Below are 24717 nucleotides of genomic sequence, written 5' to 3' on the forward strand. Positions count from 1 at the left end.
CGAGCGTGATTACTCGTATTTTAAAATCTCATAAGATGCGTTGATAGCAGTGTCTACAAAAAAAACGTAATGCAAATCTGTAGGTACCTAATTATTTTGTTAAAAAAATTAATTCCGAAATCATGTGCTTTAATTTTATACCACTATTAGAGAAATCGCTTAAATTCCTATTTGTGCCGATACATTTCTCTGTCTTGAACAAATGCAATAAAATTATTATCTTGTGGGTCACCCCAATGGTGGTTACCTCCAGCGGTGCGTCCTAAACTCGTCATAAATCTTCTTCCAGCTAGCTACGCATTCGAAGAAGGATGCATTAAAAGTTGCCTACTTACAATTTAATTTTTGCTTTATATCTAACAATTAAGAACAGTTAACAAAAATCTAAAATATCTCAAGTCTGTATTTTTAAATTTCCTATAAAATGGTTTTTTTAAATTCTCAATACAATGCAACGTTATCAAAAATTCGTATCAACTTCATTAACAGACATTTTATTTAATAAAAAAATATCTAGGCATTTATTTTAATCAAAAATGACTCTTCGACCTACATTTACTTATAAAGAAACACTGCAAATGTCAAGAAACTCTTCAAGTCTAAATTTGCGGCTAAAAACAGTGAAAACAGTTTACACGTAAAACGTATGCGCCAGCTCCCAGAGGGTCTAGAGCCTTAACAGCACTAGTCAGAATGAATTTGTTTCAGATTTTTTTGCTGTTGTTGACTAATCTTTTAATACTCTAGTCACTTAAAACACTTAAATTGGAAATGAATATAAGGGCTCATTTGTTAATTTTGTAAAAAAGCATCTCCAAATATAACAATGCGAACATACTTTTCAAAAGTGAACGAACTGCTCAGTATTCAGCACTTATTTATTCTTTTTTTATTTATTTGTTTTTTATTCTTTTCCTAAACAACCAGTAAAACACCCACAGGTAAAGGGTTAGCACATGACCATCTATAAATTGGAAAATAAATCCCTTAAATTTGTGTAAGTTGCCACAGAAATATTTTGAGCGTTATATTTCCAAACAATGCCAAATTTATTTATTTGGTAACCGATAAAGTACACTTCATCACTCCAATAAAACTTTTTTTATTGGTAATCTAAAGAATATCTTGAACCGAACTTATTATAGCTAATTTAGTGAGAAATGTTTCTTTGTCAAACTGTGCAAAAATGTCTGGCTAGTAAGGTATTTCCGGTAGTGTGAAAGAAAAGCATTATAACTTGAAAAATTAGGTAGGTATAGGAAATGCTATTACAGATCATTGCAGAATTAAATTTTTTGCCACCCAGGGAAATAAAAACTGGGGCATTTTATTTGAAAAAATCAATTCATAACTCGTAGAAGTTGCAAGGTTAAAGTTTTGGAGTTTGTAAACTTTTTCCGCAATTTTGAACACACTAATAAAGGAAAGATATGAACTTTCTTTTTTGATTGTCAAAATACGATTTCTAAAAATTGCAAAATTACAAATTTTTAAAGAGAAGGGTGCAAATTGACAAAATTTTCAAAAAACCCGAAATAAGGAATGGGGAAAGCTGATAAAACCCACTTGAAAACAGATTTTTATTTTTAAATAAGAAAATAATAACGACTTCCGGTATAACCAGAAGTGCCGCTCCATGTTGAAAATATTTTCATTCAACAGGGCACAATAATTTTTGGTTGCCACTGTTTAATTTTAAAATTGTTTTAAAGACTTTTTCTTAAATGTAGCTGCTTCTTTCGGTCGTCTTTGCTTTTTAACCGGATTCATTTATTTTGTCCGATCTTTGAAAAAACGCTTCAGAAACACAAGAGTAAAATAAATCTAAATTGAAGTTATTTTGTAATTTATTTATTTATTTTGTATTTATTTATTTGTCTCACTCGATTTAGTTTGTTTTTCAGCCAACTTTTTACCTTTTTCAAGTCTTTAAGCACGTTTTTGAACTAAAATCTTAGTGTTATTATTTTATTTAAAAGCATTTACTACTACAAGAAAAAAAACATTTCGTTGAAAACACAAAAAACGAATAGAATTACGACAAAAATCATGTGAGTTTTGCCTTTTTCAAACGTTAACACTACAAGTTAACGCTACGTGAAAAACACGATTGAAAAATTTTCAAATCTGATGGCTTGATTTTTGTTAAAATGAAAGAAAAAAAAAACAACACTAACTTTTCTCATTTCCCAAAATCAATGTACTAGCAGACCAAAAATTCAAAATATTCCTTACGGAGGAAATCGAACACAATATTTTCTGATTAAGCTGTCAAAAATTGTATGTGTAACACTGAAGGAAAGTTTTTCTAACTCTGAGTGATTACTGTTCTAATTAATTATTTTTAGGGAGAGAATACATGTGTTTCCTCCCTTGGTATATAAATAGCCATTACTCATGCATTTTGTAACAAATCTAATATATATTATTTACTCGTCTGTTCCTTAAAAAATTGACTGTTTAAAATGAGAAAATTTAAAGAATGACACGAATACATAAAAAAAATCGAAAGAAAAATTCGAAAAAAATTTGAGGCACTGACAAAAAAACTGAAAAATAAAAATAAAAAAACAAAAAACACGTCTCGTTTAATATGTAATTATTAAAAATACAAAAGAATATTTCCTAGGCCGCTTAAAAACAAATAAAAATTGAGAGTTATTTTTGTTTTTTAAATCTGTGTGCCTTATGTACCTACACCTAGTAAATTTCCCTTGCTAAAACAATCACACATAATGGTTCTAATTTGGAATTTTTTTCTAATTTGGCGACTTATTCACTGAAAAACGCTTTGAAATTTACAGAAAATAATACACTATATATAATTAAATAAAACCTGTCTGACTAGATTTTTGGAGTTGTTTTCATACCCAATTTTTTTTGTCCCATCCGTTATCATTTTGTATTTCTTTTTCCTGTTTATTTCCATTTAGCTATTGCACTCCTATATCTTTTATGAATGTTTAATGAACTATTAGCCCTAAATACAATAAATAAAATTTAAAAACCTCAAGTTATAAAACCGTTTGACATCAAAAAATGAGAACATTACAACTTTAAAAAACAGGAAAATCGTAATTTCATATCTTTGAAAACTCTAGGTTTATAATTATAAACCACATCTATTTATTCATCGAACGTATCTTCAAAAGCATTGACAAATAAAGAAATTGTATTTGTGTTTATGCAAGAGTCGATATCTTTAATAAGAAGTCGTTTGTAGAACACTTTTTTTCAAATTTTTGTACAAAACATTTTGCAAGCATCACTTGTTTTAGAAATCATAAAAATTTCCATTTTAGTTAATATTTTTAATTTTTTTAAATAAAATAATATTTTATTAATATAAATATTTTTTATTAATTAATATTTATTATTTATAAGAAATTGTAGAAAAAATCAGAAAAAATTCGGAGGCATACAGAAAGAAATAAAACAAAAAAAATATTATTAGTGATTAGTGATTTATTACCGTATCTACTTAAACAAATTACTTCAATCATCATAAACTATTATGTTGAAAGTAAATAATAACATTTTGAAAAATTGGAAACTTCCTCATTGTAGGTTACAAACAGCTTGAGTGGTACTAAATTTATATAAAGAAAAATTCACTTCTACTGATTACTTTTCATAAAAATCGAAAATAAAATCTAAACATTTCTGCAAAGTGAAGAGAAAAAACATTAAAAAATTGTACTTTGGAACAGTTTTGTATAATCGTCAAACATTTGTCAAATATTATTAACACAGTGCTTTGCAAAATTAGTCAGATTTCTTGTGATAATAATAAAATTAAATAAACACTGTTGCTACAAATATCGTGTAAAGGAAGAGTTGGTCTTAGTTACGTTTCAGAATTAGATATAATTTCGATAATTGTCGTAATAGATATTTTATCAGTTTTTTACGCTGCATTAAATGAACAATCAATTAAGTATCCCGACTTGATCACCACTTTCTACAAACGCGACAAACAAGCCTTATTTTAATAATACATTTTTTTCTATTTTTAGAGAGGGCAGTTGACCTAATGGGTCAAGTATTTTTTTGTGTTGAAACACATAAGAGTCGAGTATTCAAGAAGGGCATCAGTCGGGCCAATCGAATAAGTGGCTTCAGTTAGTACGATGCTCTTCTTCGTAACTTTAGTGATATCACTTGTACTTTTATTCCTAATTTTGGATACGATTAAACCGAGGCGATATCCACCAGGTGAGTTTTGCACGATTTATTTCAAACACAAAATAAATAAATTTTAAAATACCTGAGGGCCCAAATGGTTACCCATCGTTGGTAATTTTCTCGAATTCCGGCGCCGCCTCTCGGAAATCGGCTACCACCACCTGGTTTGGAAGGAATTTTCCGAGGAATATGGGGACGTCGTGGGGTTGAAAATGGGGCGGAATCTGGTGGTGGCCGTGTTTGGGGCTGAGGCTGTCAAGGAGGTGCTCACAAGGGAGGAATTTGATGGGAGGCCGGATGGGTTTTTCTTCCGTTTACGAACTTTTGGGAAAAGACTTGGTACGTTTTTTTTGTAAAATTATTATTAACAAAAATGTTAATTGAACACAAAGCTAGCATTTTACCTCATATAAACATTTTTGAAAAATCTCGTTTTAAACTCAGAATTAAAAAAAAATAGTTTTTGGTATTTTGAACAATTTTTCTAAAAAAGCAAAAAGAAAACGTTTTGAGGGCATTTTTTTTGACAAACTTAATAAATAAAAAATTGTGGGTAGTTGATATGCGGGTTGTGTGAAGAAGGGTTTCAATTTAATTAATTTAAATTAATTGATTGTGAGTGGTTAAGAATTTCGGGCGGGCCTAGGTCAGTGATGTTGAGTAAGGGCAAACCGGTGAATCGTTGACCGGCTGTAAAATAAAACAACCCCATCAAACTCGTTGGGAACCGGTCCCATCCAATTTCTTTTAATCCTCTTTACAAAAATCCACCGAGACTGCTTTTTAAGTCTGGTACAGAAAAACATTTTTCGGGGGTCGAGTACTCAGTAAACCGGCAATTGAGTTTGGATATTAGTTGCGGCTTCAAAACAAAATTTTTCGAAAGTTGATTTATTTAAAACCATGTTTTTTATTTTTCACAATGAGGAAACCAAAATAATGTTTGCCTTCTGTAAGTAATACAGGGTGCCCAAAAACTGGCGCACCAACTCAGTGGTACGTTGTTGAGAAAAATGTTGAAAAAATTCCTAAAGTCATAATTTAAAAAATCTGGAGCTACAAATTTATTTTGTTAACTTCTTCAGTTTTCATTATTTTTTAATGTTTTTGTGTTTCACACTAACACAGCGATGAATAACTATTTTTAAATTTCCTATCAGACTTTAGCAGTTTCTTTTAATTTAAAAAAATTAAAATTCATCCAAAAAATCACAATGTGTAGATGTGCCAACACTAGGAATTATTTCCTAGGAAACCGTTCCAAAAATAATTTACTTTTATTGTTGATCAATTCGGAAGAAAATTCCCGTTGGGGGCGCCACTGAGCTAGGTCGAAAACAGTAACCATAAATGGCGGGAAAATGTTTATTCGGATATTTTGAGCGTTGTACGAATTTTGGGGCTTCACAATTATTACATTGCCTATGCGGAATGATTATTGTATCTTTGAAGCAAGAAACTTATGTTGACAAATGAGAGATGACGAGGAAAACACGAATAACGAATGACTGTTTGGTTCACTTTCTTTCTTGGAAAATTATTACAAAGACATTGAAAAGCCTACCTTTTGGCATAATTTACGTTTAAATGTATCAGCAGTTGTTAATCTTTATTGTAGTTTTGTAGATTTACCGCAGCATTTCATGATTTTTTCAGTGGAAAATTCTAACCTAAAATTCATAACACTTCACTAATTTATTGGTTTCTTGAGCCAAACTTTGTGTTCGCTGTGATCCATTACTTATAATCTTTAATTAGACAACTGTTTGATAACACTTTTTAATTAAAATTTAAATATTTTTCACTTTTTATCCACTTTCAAGTTCCAACAATAAACACTTTATACCACGAAAAACTACAGAACCAAAGTCAACGCTAGTATTTACCACCACGTACTTTTAAAGTAATTCTTTCTATTGTAAGTAATTAACACTATACACGCAAAATTGTTGAACAATTCATTAAATGTCAGTTAAATGTGGCATTACGAAAATTTATTTACTGTTTTCGACATAGTTCAAAAGTCATTACCAGAGGGCGTCTAGTTAATTTTATTTCCGAATTCTATTGCGATCATGACTGTTAGACAACGCTGCCACATATCATTTACTTAAAATTAGTTATTTATCAATAACTTTAATGCAGAGGATTTTATTACTATTTTTACCTTTATATGTAAGCAATTCTTTACCACACTCCATTGAGTTGGTGCGCCGGTTTTTGAGCACCCGGTATAATATTTGCTGAAAGAAAAAGTGTGATCTGATCAGTGATCACTTAACAAAATCATATTTGGTAGTGAAATTTTGTTTTTGAGTTGAGCGTTTTTTTTCTTTAATTGACAACCTACTAAGATCGTAGTTTTTGTAAAAAAATGTACAATGGTGGCTACTACTGAAAAAAAATTGCAATACTAAGTATAATATTACATAGTTACAGTAGGTACGTACTCAAAAAACAAAACAAAATATAATTAAAAAAAATCTATTAGTTTGTTCAAAAGTAAAAAAATATGTATTAGTTTAAATAAAAAACGCTTGGTTCCATACCTTCGACTTCGATTTACTTATTTGTATTATAATGTATTCCTTCCTTTTTTACAAGAGTGCATTGAATTGGCAAAAATTAAGTTTTCAATAAGAAAAATAATAATCAGATACACTACACAGGCAAAAATAAAACATCTTAGTAGAAACTAAATAAATGCAAGTTCGAGTAGGGAAAACAATGATTTGTAAACAAGATTTTCAGAATTTACTAAAATAGAGTCTTTGTCAAAGTATTTATAACCTGTATTAATTAGTAATTTAATGAGTTTTGCAGTTTTAAATATAACATAATAATTAATAACAATAAGAAGTTATTTTTTGAGGTTAGTACTTGTTTAATAATTTTGTTTATACTTTTAACCTGGGATTGTTAATATTTTTGAAACCCCGATATCAATTATTACGAGTTAATTTTTATAAACGAAAAAGAAAAAAATCATTCATAAAATAAATACCTTTTTTTGTTGGGAACATTTTAAGCCTTCTTTCTATAATATCTGAATGCTAGAATATAAACACTATTTTAAAACACGTTCCGATAGCAACGTGTTTTAAATTAATGCTTTTACTATTTTAAAACATTGCAAATTAAAATGTTCCAACAAAAAAAATAACACTTATGAGAAAACGCTTAAGTTGGGACAGTCCTTGAAATTTTTAAGCTTGTGTTTTCACACTCGTATTATTAATAACATATAATTTATAAGTATCCTATATTTTTATTAGATTTTTATTATAAGGTCTCATTTTTATTTTTATTATTATTAAAAATGTAGATTTTAAAAGTTGTAAAATGGATGTTATAGTACTATAGTCAAAATATGATAAATCTAACCTACGATAACTCGAATATTTTATAACTCGAAAACCACAAAATCTTAATGTTTATTATTCGAATTTCAATAAGTCGAATATCTTCTTTACATTTAACTACATTTTATTATTTTTGATTTTCATACATTTTTTAAAGAATAAATTTTAGTAAATGTGGAAAAAATACGCGTATATCGTAAATATTCGTTACGAAAAACTAACTTTCAACTTATGAAAAAAATGTATCTATGTATACTTGTAGGTTCCAAATTAAAATTAAACCCAAAATCTACTATGAAATTTAGAAAAATTTCAAATGTATCAAATTATACTACATTAAAAGACATTATATTACTTTTTTTAATTTTGAAATCGGGCTAAAAAAATCTACATTGCCTGCAGTTTTTTATAAATCACTCTGTAAATAATATGTAATGTCAAATAATTTCGGTTAAAAAATATGATGTATTTACCGGATACTGCTATTTAAAACATTCTGTTAACTCACCATTTGCATTCAAATAATGTTTCTGTATTTTCATTTATTTCTAGTAACACGAACCTATTTTGCTGTCATCAACTACCGACTGTCTTATGACTAGAAATTAGATAGGCATTAATTTTTTTAAAAAAATACGTACAATAAAATGAGTAATGACGAAAAGGTAAACAAAATAGTTATTTAATAAAGTAGTTTGTTAATGAATGTGAATAAACGAAACTGTTTAAAGCACGAACAAGCGATAGCGAGTGAGTGCCTCTAATAGTTGAATTAATTAATCGCCCATAAACAAACGAGTTTATTACAATTTTTTGTTGACCTTACACTCTTTTTTTATGACAAAATTTGAAATTAATTACAAATCAAAACAATTTCATCTTTCTCATCGCATAGATAAAGATGAGACCTTACAAAATACCTTCAACCTTTGGTTGAACCTCGAGGTACATCATTTTAAAATTTTTCAATACTTTACATTCACTTTTCCACAAAGACGACCAACAGAGAATAAAGTCAACTCTACATTTTCAATTTTACGTAAAAATCACGTCTGCTACAAAAACATGGTTACCATTGAAAAATATAACATGCGAATTATAGCAAAAAAGGTCGCCATTGTAAAAAAGTAATTATAATTAATTAATATTATCAAAATATGAAAATCACAAAAACAGTTACTTAATGAAAAAGAGTGCAATAATGACGTCTATTAATACATCCTTTTTTAAATAAATTAATAAGCGAACAACGAAAAAAAAACAAAAAAAATAAGAATAATTACCATCATCACAAAAATAATTTGTTACTGTAAAAATTTAACTAATATTGATAAGTATTTTATTACTGCATACATTGCAATTTTTTTTGTTTAAAATAAATTATAAAAATAAAAATTATCTTTGCATTTACTATCTAATTTCTAAAAGACATAACAAAAATAAACTTACAGCCCGTTTTCAGTTTATGGGTTTTCATTTCAAACGTTGAATAAACTTAGTTAAAATTAAGTTTTGAATTTGCACCTGAATACGGTATTTAATTAACTGGTATTTTAACCTGAACCTGTACCTGTCTAACCAAAAGTTGTTTAACTAAAAAGATACCTAACTATACAAACTATGAAATCCGTCCCTTTACCAGAATTTAAGTAAAAAAAATGGAAAATTTGGATAAATAGTGGAATAAACTAGACAAGATAACAGTTATTTGTTATTAAAAACAGCAGGTTTGCATTGTTAACCTACATGTTCATCTGTTAGTTAAAATATTTTTTTTTTAACTCAAGTTGGCAAATTTTACCGGAATCTAAGAATTCAATTATTTTTATAAACAATTATTTTATAAATGGGAACGAAATGAATCCAAATTCACTAAAAAAAATAACAAAATTATAGCTACTTGATTTTTTGAAATAATTAAGAAAAACAAAATAGAAATAAGTTTTTGAATTTTCACCTGAATAAGGTATTCATTAACTGGTATTTTAACCTGAACCTGTCTAACTAAAAGTTATTTAACTAAAAACATACCTAACTATACAAACTAAGAAATCCGCCTTTACCAGATTTAAGTAAAAAAAAGTGGAAAATTTGGATAAATAGTGGAGTAAACTAGACAAGGTAACAGTTATTTGTTATTAAAAATAGCAGGTTTGCAGATGGTTAATAAAAAAGGTACCAGAATTTATGTAAAAAAAACTGGAAAATTTGAATAAATAGTGGAATAAACTAGAGAAGGTAACAGTTATTTGTTATTAAAATAGCAAGTTTGCAGATGGTTAAAAAAAAGGTCACAAAAAAATAACAAAATAGCTACTTGATTTTTTGAAATAATTAAGAAAAACAAAATAAAAATAAGTTTTTGAATTTGCACCTGAATAAGGTATTCATTAACTGGTATTTTAACCTGAACCTGTCTAACTATAAGTTATTTAACTAAAAACATACTTAACTATACAAACTAAGAAATCCGCCTTTACCAGATTTAAGTAAAAAAAAACTTGAAAATTTGGATACATAGTGGAGTAAACTAGACAAGGTAACAGTTATTTGTTATTAAAAATAGCAGGTTTGCAGATGGTTAATAAAAAAGGTACCAGAATTTAAGTAAAAAAAAACTGGAAAATTTGAATAAATAGTGGGATAAACTAGAGAAGGTAACAGTTATTTGTTATTAAAATAGCAAGTTTGCAGATGGTTAAAAAAAAGGTCACAAAAAAGATAACAAAATAGCTACTTGATTTTTTAAAATAATTAAGAAAAACAAAGTAAAAATAAGTTTTTGAATTTGCACCTGAATAGGTATTCATTAACTGGTATTTTAACCTGAACCTGTCTAACTAAAAGTTATTTAACTAAAAACATACCTAACTATACAAACTAAGAAATCCGCCTTTACCAGATATAAGTAAAAACAACTGGAAAATTTGGATAAATAGTGGAGTAAACTAGACAAGGTAATAGTTATTTGTTATTAAAAATAGCAGGTTTGCAGATGGTTAATAAAAAAAAAGTACCAGAATTTAAGTAAAAAAAAACTGGAAAATTTGAATAAATAGTGGAATAAACTAGAGAAGGTAACAGTTATGTGTTATTAAAATAGTAAGTTTGCAGATGGTTAATAAAAAAAGGTCGAGGAAAATGTATTTTAAACATTTCATACATTTATTATTTTTATTTTAAAGTAACATGTTCATCTGTTAGTTAAAATTAGTTTTTTTTGAACTGAAGTCGGCAAATTTTACCGAAATATTAAACTTCAATTATTTTAATAAACAATTTTATAAGTGGGTACGATATGAAGCCAAACTCATTAAAAAAAATTACAAAATAGCGACTTGATTTTTTTAAATAATTAGGAAAAGCAAAGCAAAAATAATACAAATCCTTGCAAAATTACAATTTTTTATATCTTTAACATTAAGTGTTAAAAAATCGTGGATCAAATGCTATGTTTTGTCATTTTCTTCAGGAATCGTTTTCTCCGATGGCCAGTTTTGGCAAAAACAGCGCAAATTCTCGATGCAGCATTTGCGCAATTTCGGATTCGGGCGCAAAGAAATGGAGGAGAAAATCGAAGAAGAAACCAAAGATCTGATTGCCGTTTTTAAAAAACAGTGTTCAGAACCCATTTGGATGCACACAGCTTTCGATGTCTCCGTCTTGAACGTTTTATGGGCCATGATGGCCGGCGAAAGATTCAACATAAATGATGAAAGACTCCGTAAATTACTGAAAATCGTTCACGACGCTTTCAGACTCACTGATATGTCCGGCGGAATGCTGAATCAGCTGCCGTTTTTGAGATTTATTGCACCGGAAACGTGCGGTTATAACCAATTGGTCGACGTTTTGGTCAGAATGTGGGAATTTTTGCAGGCAATTATTTTTAACACACTGTTAGCTAGTTGAAGCATTGGTGAAAATTTCAGGAAACTATTTCCGAACACAGGAAAACACTGTGTAGTTCACATGCTAGGGACTTAATTGATGCGTTTTTGCAAAAAATGGACATTCAGAGCGATTCGTCTTTTACAGGTTTTTCGTTGTTCTAGCCACAGGAATAGTTTAGGTGAAAGCTGTAACTTTTTCAGATGATCAGCTCATGTCCCTCTGCCTTGACCTCTTTATGGCAGGTTCCGAAACAACTAGTAACACTTTAGGTTTTTCGGTTGTCTACATGCTCCAGTTTCCCGAAGTTCAGAAAAAGGTGCAAGATGAAATGGACGAAGTTGTTGGGCGAAACCGTTGGCCCACTTTGCAAGATCGAATCAAGTATAATAATTCCAATTCCAATTTTTGACTTTAATTAATTTTTTGAAGATTAAAATACACAGAAGCTGTTTTGATGGAAATTCAAAGACGTGCCAATATTCCCCCGCTTGGTATAGCTCATAGGGCGACACGCGATGTCAGTTTATTTGATTATCGTATACCTGAGGGTACAATTGTGCTGACCAGTTTATACAGCGTTCATATGGACCACAAGTTTTGGAAGGATCCGTTGGCTTTCAGACCTGAGCGGTTTTTGAACAAGGAGGGAAATCTTGAAGTGGACGAAAAATATTTTGCTCCTTTTGGATATGGTAAACAGAGTTTTTATATTAATTACAGGGTGCTTTGTTTGATCTTCTTCAATGTTTAATCAAAAAAAAAAACAAGTACCTATTTAGTAAGTTACAGAAAATCTAATCTACAAAATACAGGTGCAACTTGGTTTCTTAATTTGAACTAGGTATTTTTCGGATCATATTTTTTTTGAAATTCTGATATTTATAAAACAAATGCAAAATTTAGTTTAGTCTCTTCCTTTAAAATTGCCCCTCATACAGTTAATAGAGAGAAACCATAAAATTGTGTTGTGATAAAATTGTGCTAACATCAATTTTTTTCGTTAGCAACTTCTGATACAGTCTTAATAAAATAAAACTTCGAAACTTGGAAAACGGGGAAAATTCACTCGTTCCCCGAACTGAAGTCGTACTGTAGTGCTATACAGTTTAAAAGACGGTTTTAATTTGTCTATAAAAATATCTTATTAATTTTTAAAGTTTGCCACAGAAACAACAAAACTACAAGGTCGCTAAAAAGTATAGATATAGTTAAATAGTATAAAAATTATTCATCAAAGCTTATTGAAATTTGGTATATGCTTAACAGTATATAATCAATTTATTCTTAGGATACAAGGCTAACTTGATTTTTTTAAATGGCAATAGTCAAATTTAATAATTTTGAGAAGAGTATTTTTTCTGACTTCTATGGCGTAATACATGCATACCTTAATTTAAGCAAAACTTAAAAAAAACATTTCGAACTAATACAATTTTTAAAAATGTAAAATATTGTTAGCCTTGGACATGTTGTCTTTATCTATTGTTAGCTTTTTGCTGCTTAAACATTGACCAAAGAATAAGTAAAAGTTAAAAATAATAATTGTTAAAATAACACTTTTATCTAAAAAAAGAACACGTTTTAATTAAAAACACGAAATACATGATTTTTTTTTCAGTTTCGCTCAATTTTACTTAAATGTACCATTGTTAAACTAATTATTGCACACAAGTTCAATTTTTGGCTAATATTCGGAAATAAAATTAACTAGACGCCCTCTGGTGATGACTTTTGAACTATGTCGAAAACAGTAAAGAAATTTTCGTAATGCAACATTTAACTGACATTTAATGAATTGTTCAACAATTTTGCGTGTAAAGTGTTAATTACTTACAATAGAAAGAATTACTTTAAAAGTACGTGGTGGTAAATACTAGCGTTGACTTTGGTTCTGTAGTTTTTCGTGGTATAAAGTGTTTATTGTTGGAACTTGAAAGTGGATAAAATGTGAAAAATATTTAAATTTTGATTACAAAGTGTTATCAAACAGTTGTCTAATTAAAGATTATAAGTAATGGATCACAGCGAACACAAAGTTTGGCTCAAGAAACCAATAAATTAGTGAAGTGTTATGAATTTTAGGTTAGAATTTTCCACTGAAAAAATCATGAAATGCTGCGGTAAATCTACAAAACTACAATAAAGATTAACAACTGCTGATACATTTAAACATAAATTATGCCAAAAGGTAGGCTTTTCAATGTCTTTGTAATAATTTTCCAATAAAGAAAGTGAACCAAACAGTCATTCGTTATTCGTGTTTTCCTCGTCATCTCTCATTTGTCAACATAAGTTTCTTGCATCAAAGATGCAATAATCATTCCGCATAGGCAATGTAATAATTGTGAAGCCCCAAAATTCGTACAACGCTCAAAATGTCCGAATAAACATTTTCCCGCCATTTATGGTTACTGTTTTCGACCTAGCTCAGTGGCGCCCCCAACGGTAATTTTGCTTCCGAATACAAGTGAGTCACTTGAAGTGACAGATCGCTAATAACAGTATTTTCAACGCTAACTTAATTATGCTTTTCCAGAAATACAGAATTTTTGTAAAAATAAAGGTGGGTATTTGTAAAATCACTGAATTCACAAAAAAATGATGTTGTAAAAATGATTAAATTTGACCCTTTGTGACGTTTAAAAAAATCAAGTTAGACTTTTTTGTCTTTGTATTGTATTAAATTTGAAAAAGCTCTCAGATGATACAACACTTTTAACTGCTTCCCAAATTTCGAGGTTTTCTGTTAAACCGTTCTGAAAATATTTAACTGTATCCATACTTCTAAGCGACCCTGCATATAAACTTTTCAGCTTTTTATATTTTTTACTTTGTAAATTATCTACTATTTTGTTTCCCCATTACAAAAAAGTCAGATTGAAGAGCGAGTTGAAAAGTTTACAAAAGCTAAAGTTTTGTATTTTTTTACGTTTCCGTTTCACTATTTCTCATTTGTGCAAGGTAAATACAATTTAATGACATTTTTCTGCTTTCAAAGGTTATGTACAACAAACATTCTACATTCTAGTGTTGAACTGATGGCGACCAAAAACAAAGATTTATAAAAAAAAAGCGAATAATAATTCTTGCTATTGAAAATATAGAAATTTTATCTTGAAAATCGTTGTGGGGGCAAAAAAGAAGGTTAAATTTACGTTATTCCCAATAATTGCAAAAATTTTTATTGTTATTAAAAGTTGTGAAAGAGTATTTTAGCAGTAAAAAATGAAGGAAACGACGTAAATCACTTTTATTTATCCTTTCTACAACCATAACTTACTGTACTTACAGATTTTGAACCAAAAGCTTCATTATTGCGTATAAAAAAGCATTGTGAAAAATAACAATGGGCAACAGAAAAGTCCCTTTGCCTTTGAACTTAAATAAAATATTTTCTTAATCATTTTCATGAAGCAGGAAAATTTCACTTTGCAGAATCTGAAATATTAAGAAAAGTGCAAAATATAATGTAAGTTTGTTGATGAAATAGGACTATTGTTACTAACGGACCTTAGACAAATCATATTCCTGTGGATTCCTACCAGCTATGAACTTTATTTTTTCGGAAATTGAAAAAACTCTGCAATACAGAATTGAGGCTTTTGTTAAGTCAATCAAATACACTGCTCAATAATTGAACTCGATGTTATTTATTTCTGGAAACAATAATATATTAAGGCACTAACACGGTTTTAAAAACTTTTTCTGAGGCTTTTATGTGTTTTGTTTTCTTTTTTGTGCCCTTCATCACCTATACCGTGCAGGGTTGTAGTTGTAGATATAAACTGATAAAGCTGTATTGGTTTATTATTGCTGCCATTTATCCTTTTCTTAATTTTTCATTTTTACTGTTGTAATGTTTTTTCTAATAAATATTTTCTTCAGTTCGTTTATTTTGTTTTTATTGAGATAAAATTAAATTAAAATATAAAATAATAAATAAAATTAACTAAGTAATTGGAAAGCAATAAAAAAAATTGATGATTGTGCCAGAAGCTTGTTAAACAAAAAGAAAATTGCGACTAAAACCGGCTGCTCTTTTTGTCGATTTAAATTTTAAATTTTAATTTTGTAAAATAAATGGTTAGAAAAATAAACTGTAGGTACCTACATAGTCTCAAAAATGTTGTTGAAAGTAACACTTTTCATGAAAATATTTATCTTGTATGTAATACCATGTGTTTAATTATAATTATAATAAACTAATGAAAAATGTTGACACAGCAGATGTGAGATTTGTCAAATTTCATATTTTGGTTTTATTTTATCCAATGAGGCAAAATCAATTTGAGACTCGTAGGTTTTTGTACAGAAATTTAACTAAAGCTTTTGGCTAGGTAAAAATCTTATCACACCACTGAATTTCACTTAATATTGTGATTAAGAATAACATAATTGCACTGTATCTACACAACGCAACTTTTCAGGGAAACGGCGCTGCTTGGGAGAATCTTTAGCTAAGGCTAACTATTTCCTGTTTTTTACCGCTCTTCTGCACAATTTTTATCTCGAAAAGGATTGTGATGGTCCTGAACCACAACTCGAGGGTTACGATGGAGTGACTATATCACCAAAACCATTCCGAGCTAAGCTCATCCCACGGACTGATTAATATTTTTAAGAAATTAGTTATAGGATTATAATGTTATTATAAACAATATTATAAACTGATATCAAATTTTTGTAAGGGCGAGGTGAAATATTATTATGTACTATTATTACAATAGATAATTAGTATCATTAATGAACAATCATTATATTATATACATTATATTGTATTTTATTTCTTAATTTTTAGTTTACGTGTTTCTGAATTTGTTTTATAAATTTAATCACAACAAAAGTAATAAAACTAAATATTTACCTAATTACTTTTTTTGCAACCTGTAACTCTTCTGTTATTAGTATTCAACACAAGACGTGTCGGCTTCTACATACAGTGTAAAGAAAGCCGTTTTGTCGGTGCAAATAAACAAAACACTAACGTAATTGCTTGGTAGTTTACAAGTTCAGATTCCAAAACATAAACATGTGCTTTTGTATCGAGTTTCGGATCCCAAACCGACAGATGAAACCGAATATAAACACACAATACCAAACACCAATTAAATGAAATTGTTTTGAAAAACTAGTTCATTCCTGGAAGCCGAAAACATGTTATTTGTTTGCTTAAAGCTTGTAAACCGACTTTGTGATCATTTTTGTAGCAATTATTCTGGATTTAAATAAAAAACTGCTTGGTATTTACAGTATACATACAAAGAGCGTTATGCAACAGCAAAAGCCAGCCGTTTAGTTCGAGTACGAGTCTGCAGATGTCTACCATGTTTGCGTTTGTCGACCGTTTGCCTGGCTTTTGGAGATAAAACCATTCGAGGGACGAGTGCAAAGCATACTTACCTGGCGTAGGGGTTACCGTGATCAAGAAGGCGGTTCCCCCAGGGTGAGGCCCTTCCATTGCACTGAGGTCGGGCTGACCCCTGCGATTATCCCTAATGCGGATAACTCGGGCGCACAATTTTTGGTAGTCGGGACTGCGTGCGCGCTATCCCGGCCTTTATTCAATTTAAACACATTTTTCTCCAACTCCTCTGTAAATCGGAAGTAAAATTACCGTTGGGGGCGCCACTGAGCTAGGTCGAAAACAGTAACCATAAATGGCGGGAAAATGTTTATTCAGATATTTTGAGCGTTGTACGAATTTTGGGGCTTCACAATTATTACATTGCCTATGCGGAATGATTATTTCATCTTTGATGCAAGAAACTTATGTTGACAAATGAGAGATGACGAGAAAACACGAATAACGAATGACTGTTTGGTTCACTTTCTTTATTGGAAAATTATTACAAAGACATTGAAAAACCTACCTTTTGGCATAATTTACGTTTAAATGTATCAGCAGTTGTTAATCTTTATTGTAGTTTTGTAGATTTACCGCAGCATTTCATGATTTTTTTCAGTGGAAAATTCTAACCTAAAATTCATAACACTTCACTAATTTACTGGTTTCTTGAGCCAAACTTTGTGTTCGCTGTGATCCATTACTTATAATCTTTAATTAGACAACTGTTTGATAACACTTTGTAATCAAAATTTAAATATTTTTCACTTTTTATCCACTTTCAAGTTCCAACAATAAACACATTATACCATGAAAAACTACAGAACCAAAGTCAACGCTAGTATTTACCACCACGTACTTTTAAAGTAATTCTTTCTATTGTAAGTAATTAACACTATACACGCAAAATTGTTGAACAATTCATTAAATGTCCGTTAAATGTGGCATTACGAAAATTTCTTTACTGTTTTCGACATAGTTCAAAAGTCATCACCAGAGGGCGTCTAGTTAATTTTATTTCCGAAAAGCGCCAATCCGCCAATGGTTATTTTACGTAAATTTCATCATCACAAAACAGAAACGTCAGAAACTTTCCTAAATATAAACTAGAACCTTCTTATTGATTTTCAACTCTAGCATGTTTCAAAGAATATAAGAATAGTAACAAAACCTTTATGACAAGGAGGATGGACCATCACATGTCTTAGAACCTCGTATCAATTCATGATAAGTAGGTAATAAAGTATAACAACGATTATCTGATACAGGACACAGAGTATAGTTTTTCCAGTGATAGATTTAAATTACATAATATTGTAAAATAATTCGTCGCTCAAAACAAATAAAAATGTGAAATCGTTTTTCTTTTTTTACTATAATTTTATGCAGCTGATGTGCAAATAACTGCAATAAAACTTAAAAATCATTATTTTATTGTGTTTTAAGTAATAATTTTTAAGTTTTGTTGCAATTATTACGGTAAATAATCAAAAGTAATTAATCATTTTTAGCAAATCCAAGGTCAGCTCCATGTTACAAAAGTCAGATGGAGTTCACATTTTAATAATTAGTAGAGTATTTAATTGAAAAGGACGAGAATTTTTTGAACGACAAAAATGAAATCTAAATTGATAAAATTTTTCAAAGCAGCTATCTCCTAAGAACGCCCCGAAAAGTAATTCAAATGCTAGAAATAAAGAATTTAAAAATAAGGTGTTTTAATTATTTGCCCTTTTACCTAATTAGTACAACTAAGCATAATTTTCAGAATGTACTAATAAATTAATTTGAGTAATTTGTGTTGAGTAAAACAAAATAATAATGATGTGTGTAATCACTTATTCAGAAATTTCAAATAATAATTAAAGGTAAGCCTGTAATTACTTAATCTAAGTCTTGTTCTTAGTGTTTTAAAAACCGATCGAATGAAAATGAAATCTAAATTTTACTGAATTTTGTAACGAATTTTATAAATTATCTAAACTCGTTTCTGAAGGCCAACAATGAGTACCGAAATCATGTTTTTTATTCTACTTTTACCGTAACAATGGGAATAAATAAAATAATCAATGAACGTTAACGTCCACTACCTGAAAAAACCTAAAGGTACATATTTAGATTTGGCGCCAATTCAGACATTTTCATTATGAAACGACAATGGTGTACGGTGCCAGAACTAGCAGAATAATTGTTTTTTTCTCAGAGTGGACAATAAATAAGGAAAAAATAAACATAATTATAAAGAAATGGTCTAGCTGGTTCAGCGTTTTTTTACTGTTGTAAACATATTTGACCATTAAAAGTTTTTTTCTAAGAAACATTCAACAATAATTATTTCTTGTGACAATTTATTTCCCGAAAGGGTTCTTGTTCTTGAAATTAAGCGCCTGAATGAAACAATCAAAGGGATTAATGAATACAACCAATCTTTTCTTTGGGAGCACAAAATTTATAAAGTATAAATAATCAGAATAATCTCCATTATATGATGAACTAAAAAAACCAGAGGTTTTCATAAAATGGAGATAATTCTTTCATTCGACTTTAGGTTTTGTTAAACTGTTAATTACGTAATTAATAAAACAAAGCAATAATAATATATATTATGAACAACGCACTAGTTGGTAACAGGAAAATACTTAGTCAGTTTAATCTTTTCCTCTAAAGAATTTAGAGCCAAATCTCCGATTTTTCTCATAATTAATTTTTTTTCGAGTGCTTTTGAACGGCTTTAGTTCTCTCATAGTCAACCTCTTCGACTGTTCCCTTTTCTAAGCTCCTTATAATTTTATATCTCTCAATTATTATCAGAACTTTTCGTTTTGTAAATTTATTTATGACGAAAAATGGAGCAAAATGAATACTAATTCTCATTATTCGCTAAATTTGTTCTCAACACATTGAAGGAATAAATGTATGCGAATACAAAAGTTTTAAATCGCAAAAAAAACAGAAAAATTATATGAGCAAAGAAAAAGGACCCATGTGTAATTTTATCGTGGTTCATTCAACTGTAGTTACAAATTTGTATCTCCAATAGTTTTTTGGTATGTCATTATATTTCCTTATTTAAAGTAATTTTGAGTAAAATTCCAACCATAACATAACAACATGTTTAGACCATTTACAAAATTAAGTAAAAACGTTTTTCAAACATTCAGTTAATCGACAAATTTGTGAAGCCAAGAACAAAAAAGGAATTTAGTTACGGAAAAAAGCAGTAGATTCTAAAAATTATTTTAAAATTCAATTTTTTATTTAGTGTTATCAGGTCTCAATCAGTATCAGCATTTTCCACTATGTATTACTACTGTTGCTCTTAGAATTCTCTTAATATTAGCACTTTCTGCTAGTGGAGGGAGGACCTTTTCAAAAAAAACTATCAAAAATTATCTAAGAATTTAATTTAAGATTTAATAAATTTTCCTAATTTCCTGCAATGGAAAGAGAAACACCCATTGGCCTAGATAAACTATATTTTAGAAAAAGAATTTGTCTTAAGTAAAGTAAGGTGAACTTATTGAGTGAATTATTTAAATATTAGGTATGTAAATACTCAACAGCTGATGTACCTGCACAGAATTTAAAATTATTCTTGTTACAAATAGTTTTATTTTTGTATAAATATACTATTTCAAAATATTTTAAAAATAAACAGTTGCTTTTATTTTTTTAACTTAGTAATTTTTAACTACTATTTTAATCAGAGTAAGGGGCGCAATATTTGGGACCTGCACACGGGTGGCCAACTGGCTTGGGTCGGCTTTGAATGAGAAATCTAATTATTTTACAATTTTATCAATCTTATTAAAAAATAATTCGGTAAAATACGACGTTGGCGTTTTTAGTTTTAAAACAGCTAATACAATAATGAATTTTGGTAAAGTATTAGTAAAATATGATACAGTGAGGATTTTATTTCACTGAATATGAGATAACACATATAACGCTATTAATTATATGATCAAGTTTAAAAAATTCATATCAATGCATTACCAGAATTATTCTTAGATTTTCAGCTTCAGCTGTACTATATGGTGAAGAGTGTATTTTGCTGAACATCATATCAGTATTTATAATACTGCCTTTCCATTGAAACGCCAATGCTCAGCAAAAAAAACTTTCACTGTACAAAAAAACTTAAAGTCGTATGTTTTATAATTTGTCAGATATCTGCGGTTAAACTTGCACTTTTCAGCAGAGTGCCACCTTAACAACAAAGAAGCATAAATTAAATATATGCTAGTTTTTCTTAATTTCAGTTAAAATAAGGAAGTTTTATTTTGTGGTTGTTAAGTCACCAAAACTAAATGCTTTATTTTTCTGTTGAAACGCATAAAATAGACCGAGAAATCACCTAATTACTAATTTATTAGAACTTATTTGTTCGTTTCATGAAGGAGATGAATACAAACAAAAAACTAGTTAAAAACAGACTAATAATACATAGCATAGTCATTAAAATAGTAAAAAAAACACAGATGAAGGAGTAAAATGACATTATTTTGATCTTTTTCCTTAAACCTTAAGATTTTTTTCCTTAAGTTTGTAAAATAAAAAGTTTTTTTTGGAAAAACGACGGGCTTTTTTTTGCTTTTGTGCAAGAAACTCATTTATTTTGCGGTAGTTTGTCAAAATAAGCAGCGTTGTTTGGAGTGATTCCATTAAGGCTAGGTTAAACGTATTCGTCTTATGGCGTTTTCAATGTAAAAGAATTGTGGCTGTAATTAAGTTATTTGAAAAGATATCAACATCGTTTCAAAACTCAATGTATCTTAGAAATGATATTTACAAAATGGCCATTAGAAAATTTTAAAAAATCTAGTGCTCAATAAATTATGGCTATTTAAATAAACACGATTTCGAAATAATACACGTATTAAGACACCAAGACTTCAAAATGAAAAAACTCTCCGGCCAATCGATAGAGATTTTTATTTTAAACACATTGGTATTTTTATTTATTTATTTATTTAATTCATTGGAAGCACAAAATTCCTTGGGCGATGATTTATAGCAGTTGACTAGACAAATCCGCAGAAAGATTTACAATGGGACCGGAGGGTCTGGGTCTGAGTAACAGACCCAAAAGTAGGTACCTGCTAAAAATGATTAGATTTCTCACATCTCACTTTCTTGTTAGTCTTATTCATCGAAACAATAATGACTTTTGTTTCCGTTGAAAAAGGAATTTGGTCGAGATTAACAACCAACCCAGAGAAAGGTAAACCATGTAATCAGAAAAGGGATTATCCGCTTAATAATAATTTAAGTGTTTCACGTTATTTATAATTGGTATTACAATAGGTAACTTGTTTATCTAATAATTTCTTTATCTAAGGCTGGTATTTAGAAAGCACTTTATTTGTGAACACACACCAGGCTAATTTTCTATTACCCAGAAATTGTTAACGTAAATTTAATTGGTTTTGGTTTTTCTTTTTCAAAAATCAAAAGTCACTTCTAGAAGCACCTAACAAAACCCTAACTAACATTAGGCTTTGTTTACTAACTTTAATTTAAAACAGTAAACTCGTATTGCGTGACTATTTCCTAAACTATAACGCTTTGGAGCTATTGTGTTCTGTACAAATTTCAATGTAAAAATTGATAATAATGATAATAATTATAGAATTAAAAAAATTCGCACGACTTTGTTTCGTCAAAAAATGACACCTACAATAGCGAGCAAAAAATTTTGGTCACTTTTGTCATTTCATTGTCAAAAAGGATAAAGTAGTATTGCCCACGATGATGTCGGTGAAATGTCAAAAGTGCTCGCCAGTGTACACTGTTATTCTTAATAAAAACCTAATTTACACTTTGTTTTTTTAGAATATAACAAATAATATGCTGAAAAGGAATGTTTTAGTTTTCAAAAAACTCAGCTGTGTGCATGCTATTTATATTATGATTATGACAGTATAGCAACATTAATGACGTAATTGGTTTTTGAATTATAACGTAATTTTTTATTTTTGTAAATAACAACTGACATTTCTGCTTGTTGTTTTTGACAGTACACTTTTTAGTAATTAAAAAATAAAATTAAAATTAAGTAAAAAAAGATGAATGGCAATTGCATAATTGAGTTCTTTGACCTAAAGATTTTTTTGTTAATTGTCTACTCTACCAGTGACCATAGGTATTTAGAGTGTTATTCGTTATTAAATGTTATTCGTTTTTATAAAATTTACATTCTTGGGAAAGTATAGTTATTGCTATTTAAAAGAGAAAACACCAACCCCCTACATTGTAATCTCCCTAAAGTGGTAGGAGGAAGCTTCTGCTAATATAAGACGTGCAAAACTATGGTAATTTTTAATTACTGTTTAACAGTTCGCTGTGCTATTGTGTAGAGTTTGTGCTTAGTGACATTTTACAGAATGGCTAGATCCAAAGGCAATGGAAGATAGAAATAAAGAAATTTCTGTTAGTTAAAAAAGTATTTTGATTTTTTTCTGAAAATATATGAATCTTTTTTTACGCATGTTTCACTGCATAACACCTACGTTCCTAACTACAGTCAAATCTTTTAATTCGACTATATGTTAATCGAATCTTAAATTAAAATTATATTTATTAAACTAATTGAGTAATCCGAAAAATTGACAAACCAGAGAACGCCTTGAATTAGTTTCTTTTTATCGTGATTTACCAGTATTTTAGAACGTTTTTTCTTTTTCATTAAATAAACACTTCAAATTTAAAATAAAACTGTTCAAATTGGGAACATCTTCTTTGGGCATACAAATATCAAGTAAGACCAATGTAGGTAATGTTGTAAATCACAAATACATTCTTTGTTGTGACATCAGCTTAACCACAGAATTTTAAGCGCCCTAAGCCGGTCGGGCCGACAGTTTTATGATCGACACCCCGAGAGCGAGTTCGAGATTCCTTTTAACCTAATCATCAAATTACGTTGGACATTACCTGATTTACTTGATTTTGAACTAAAAAGTTCCTGTTTGCCGAAATGCACTAACAGACCGAAATTTACCAACGTTATTTTCGCCTTTTTTGATATTTTGCAAAAATGCACTTATTTTACACAGTTTTGCTTAAAAAAGCCAAAAAACCACATAGGTAGATTAAAGCTCGGTGCGTTGCGTTAAAAGCTCAAACCTCGGTTAAAACATAAAAATCCATTCAATACTTAATTTCCAAATTAATAAGGCAAGATTTTTCTAATCTGGACACAGCGATGATCAAAGGTGAGTGGTGAGTTAGTATATGGTAGCGCTCAGCTCCGTTTGCGTGTGCGTCATCTGACATTTCTGTCACTACGTTTACATAGTAGGCTCATAGCGGTGACAAACTATCAAATATTTTTTGAGGTTACGAAGTGTTTAAATTATGAGTTGTTACAAAAAATACAGATTCACAAAACAAGAACTAATAAACGCAGAATCAAAAACCTAACGAAACGCAAATCACAAAACACAATAAACGAACAGAAAATACTTGCGATTAACACCGATAACACTTTCGACAACCATGCGATGACGTCTATAATTTACTGTCAATGTCAGTTTAACAAATTCGTGACACTTGATGGTGTTGTCGAAGTGCATATGTAAATTAATGTTCAAGGATACCACCCTTAGATACCCCTTAGTTGTTTAAATTTGCATTGTTTTTGATAATTTTTTTACAGCTTTGTGTTGGTAATGAAAAAATGAAATTGATGACGCACACGCAAACCGAGCTGACCGCCACTATAGTAACACTTTTGTTGACTTTTTCCCATTGCAATGTGGTGATTCACTCTTAATGGTAGTAGAGTACTTGACTTTCCCTTTAAATACTAGATAAAAACTTGCACCTACTTTATTTAGTTTACATAAGACTTCACTATCAGCAAATTTTTTGATATCTTGTAACGGAAGTGGATATTCAATTGAAATAAAACTTCTGCAAAACATGGAA

At 29.4% G+C, this 24717-nt stretch overlaps 1 protein-coding gene and 1 non-coding gene across 2 annotated transcripts; both read left to right on the forward strand.

Annotated features, from left to right (window-relative positions):
* The first annotated feature begins 4130 nt into the window (after positions 1 to 4130).
* On the forward strand, positions 4131 to 16053 carry LOC658858 (cytochrome P450 15A1). The gene is given in 7 exon segments (NM_001321668.1): positions 4131 to 4215; positions 4273 to 4524; positions 11020 to 11426; positions 11480 to 11585; positions 11642 to 11822; positions 11871 to 12133; positions 15869 to 16053. Coding segments are annotated over 7 exon segments (1479 nt in total).
* Positions 16054 to 16833: 780 nt separating this feature from the next.
* Positions 16834 to 16996, forward strand: LOC135268001 (U1 spliceosomal RNA). The gene has a single exon (XR_010336436.1). It is a non-coding gene; the product is annotated as a U1 spliceosomal RNA (small nuclear RNA).
* Positions 16997 to 24717: the final 7721 nt, after the last annotated feature.

This window comes from Tribolium castaneum, chromosome 1 (genome assembly GCF_031307605.1).
Source record: "Tribolium castaneum strain GA2 chromosome 1, icTriCast1.1, whole genome shotgun sequence".
In the NCBI taxonomy this organism is placed as follows: domain Eukaryota; kingdom Metazoa; phylum Arthropoda; class Insecta; order Coleoptera; family Tenebrionidae; genus Tribolium; species Tribolium castaneum.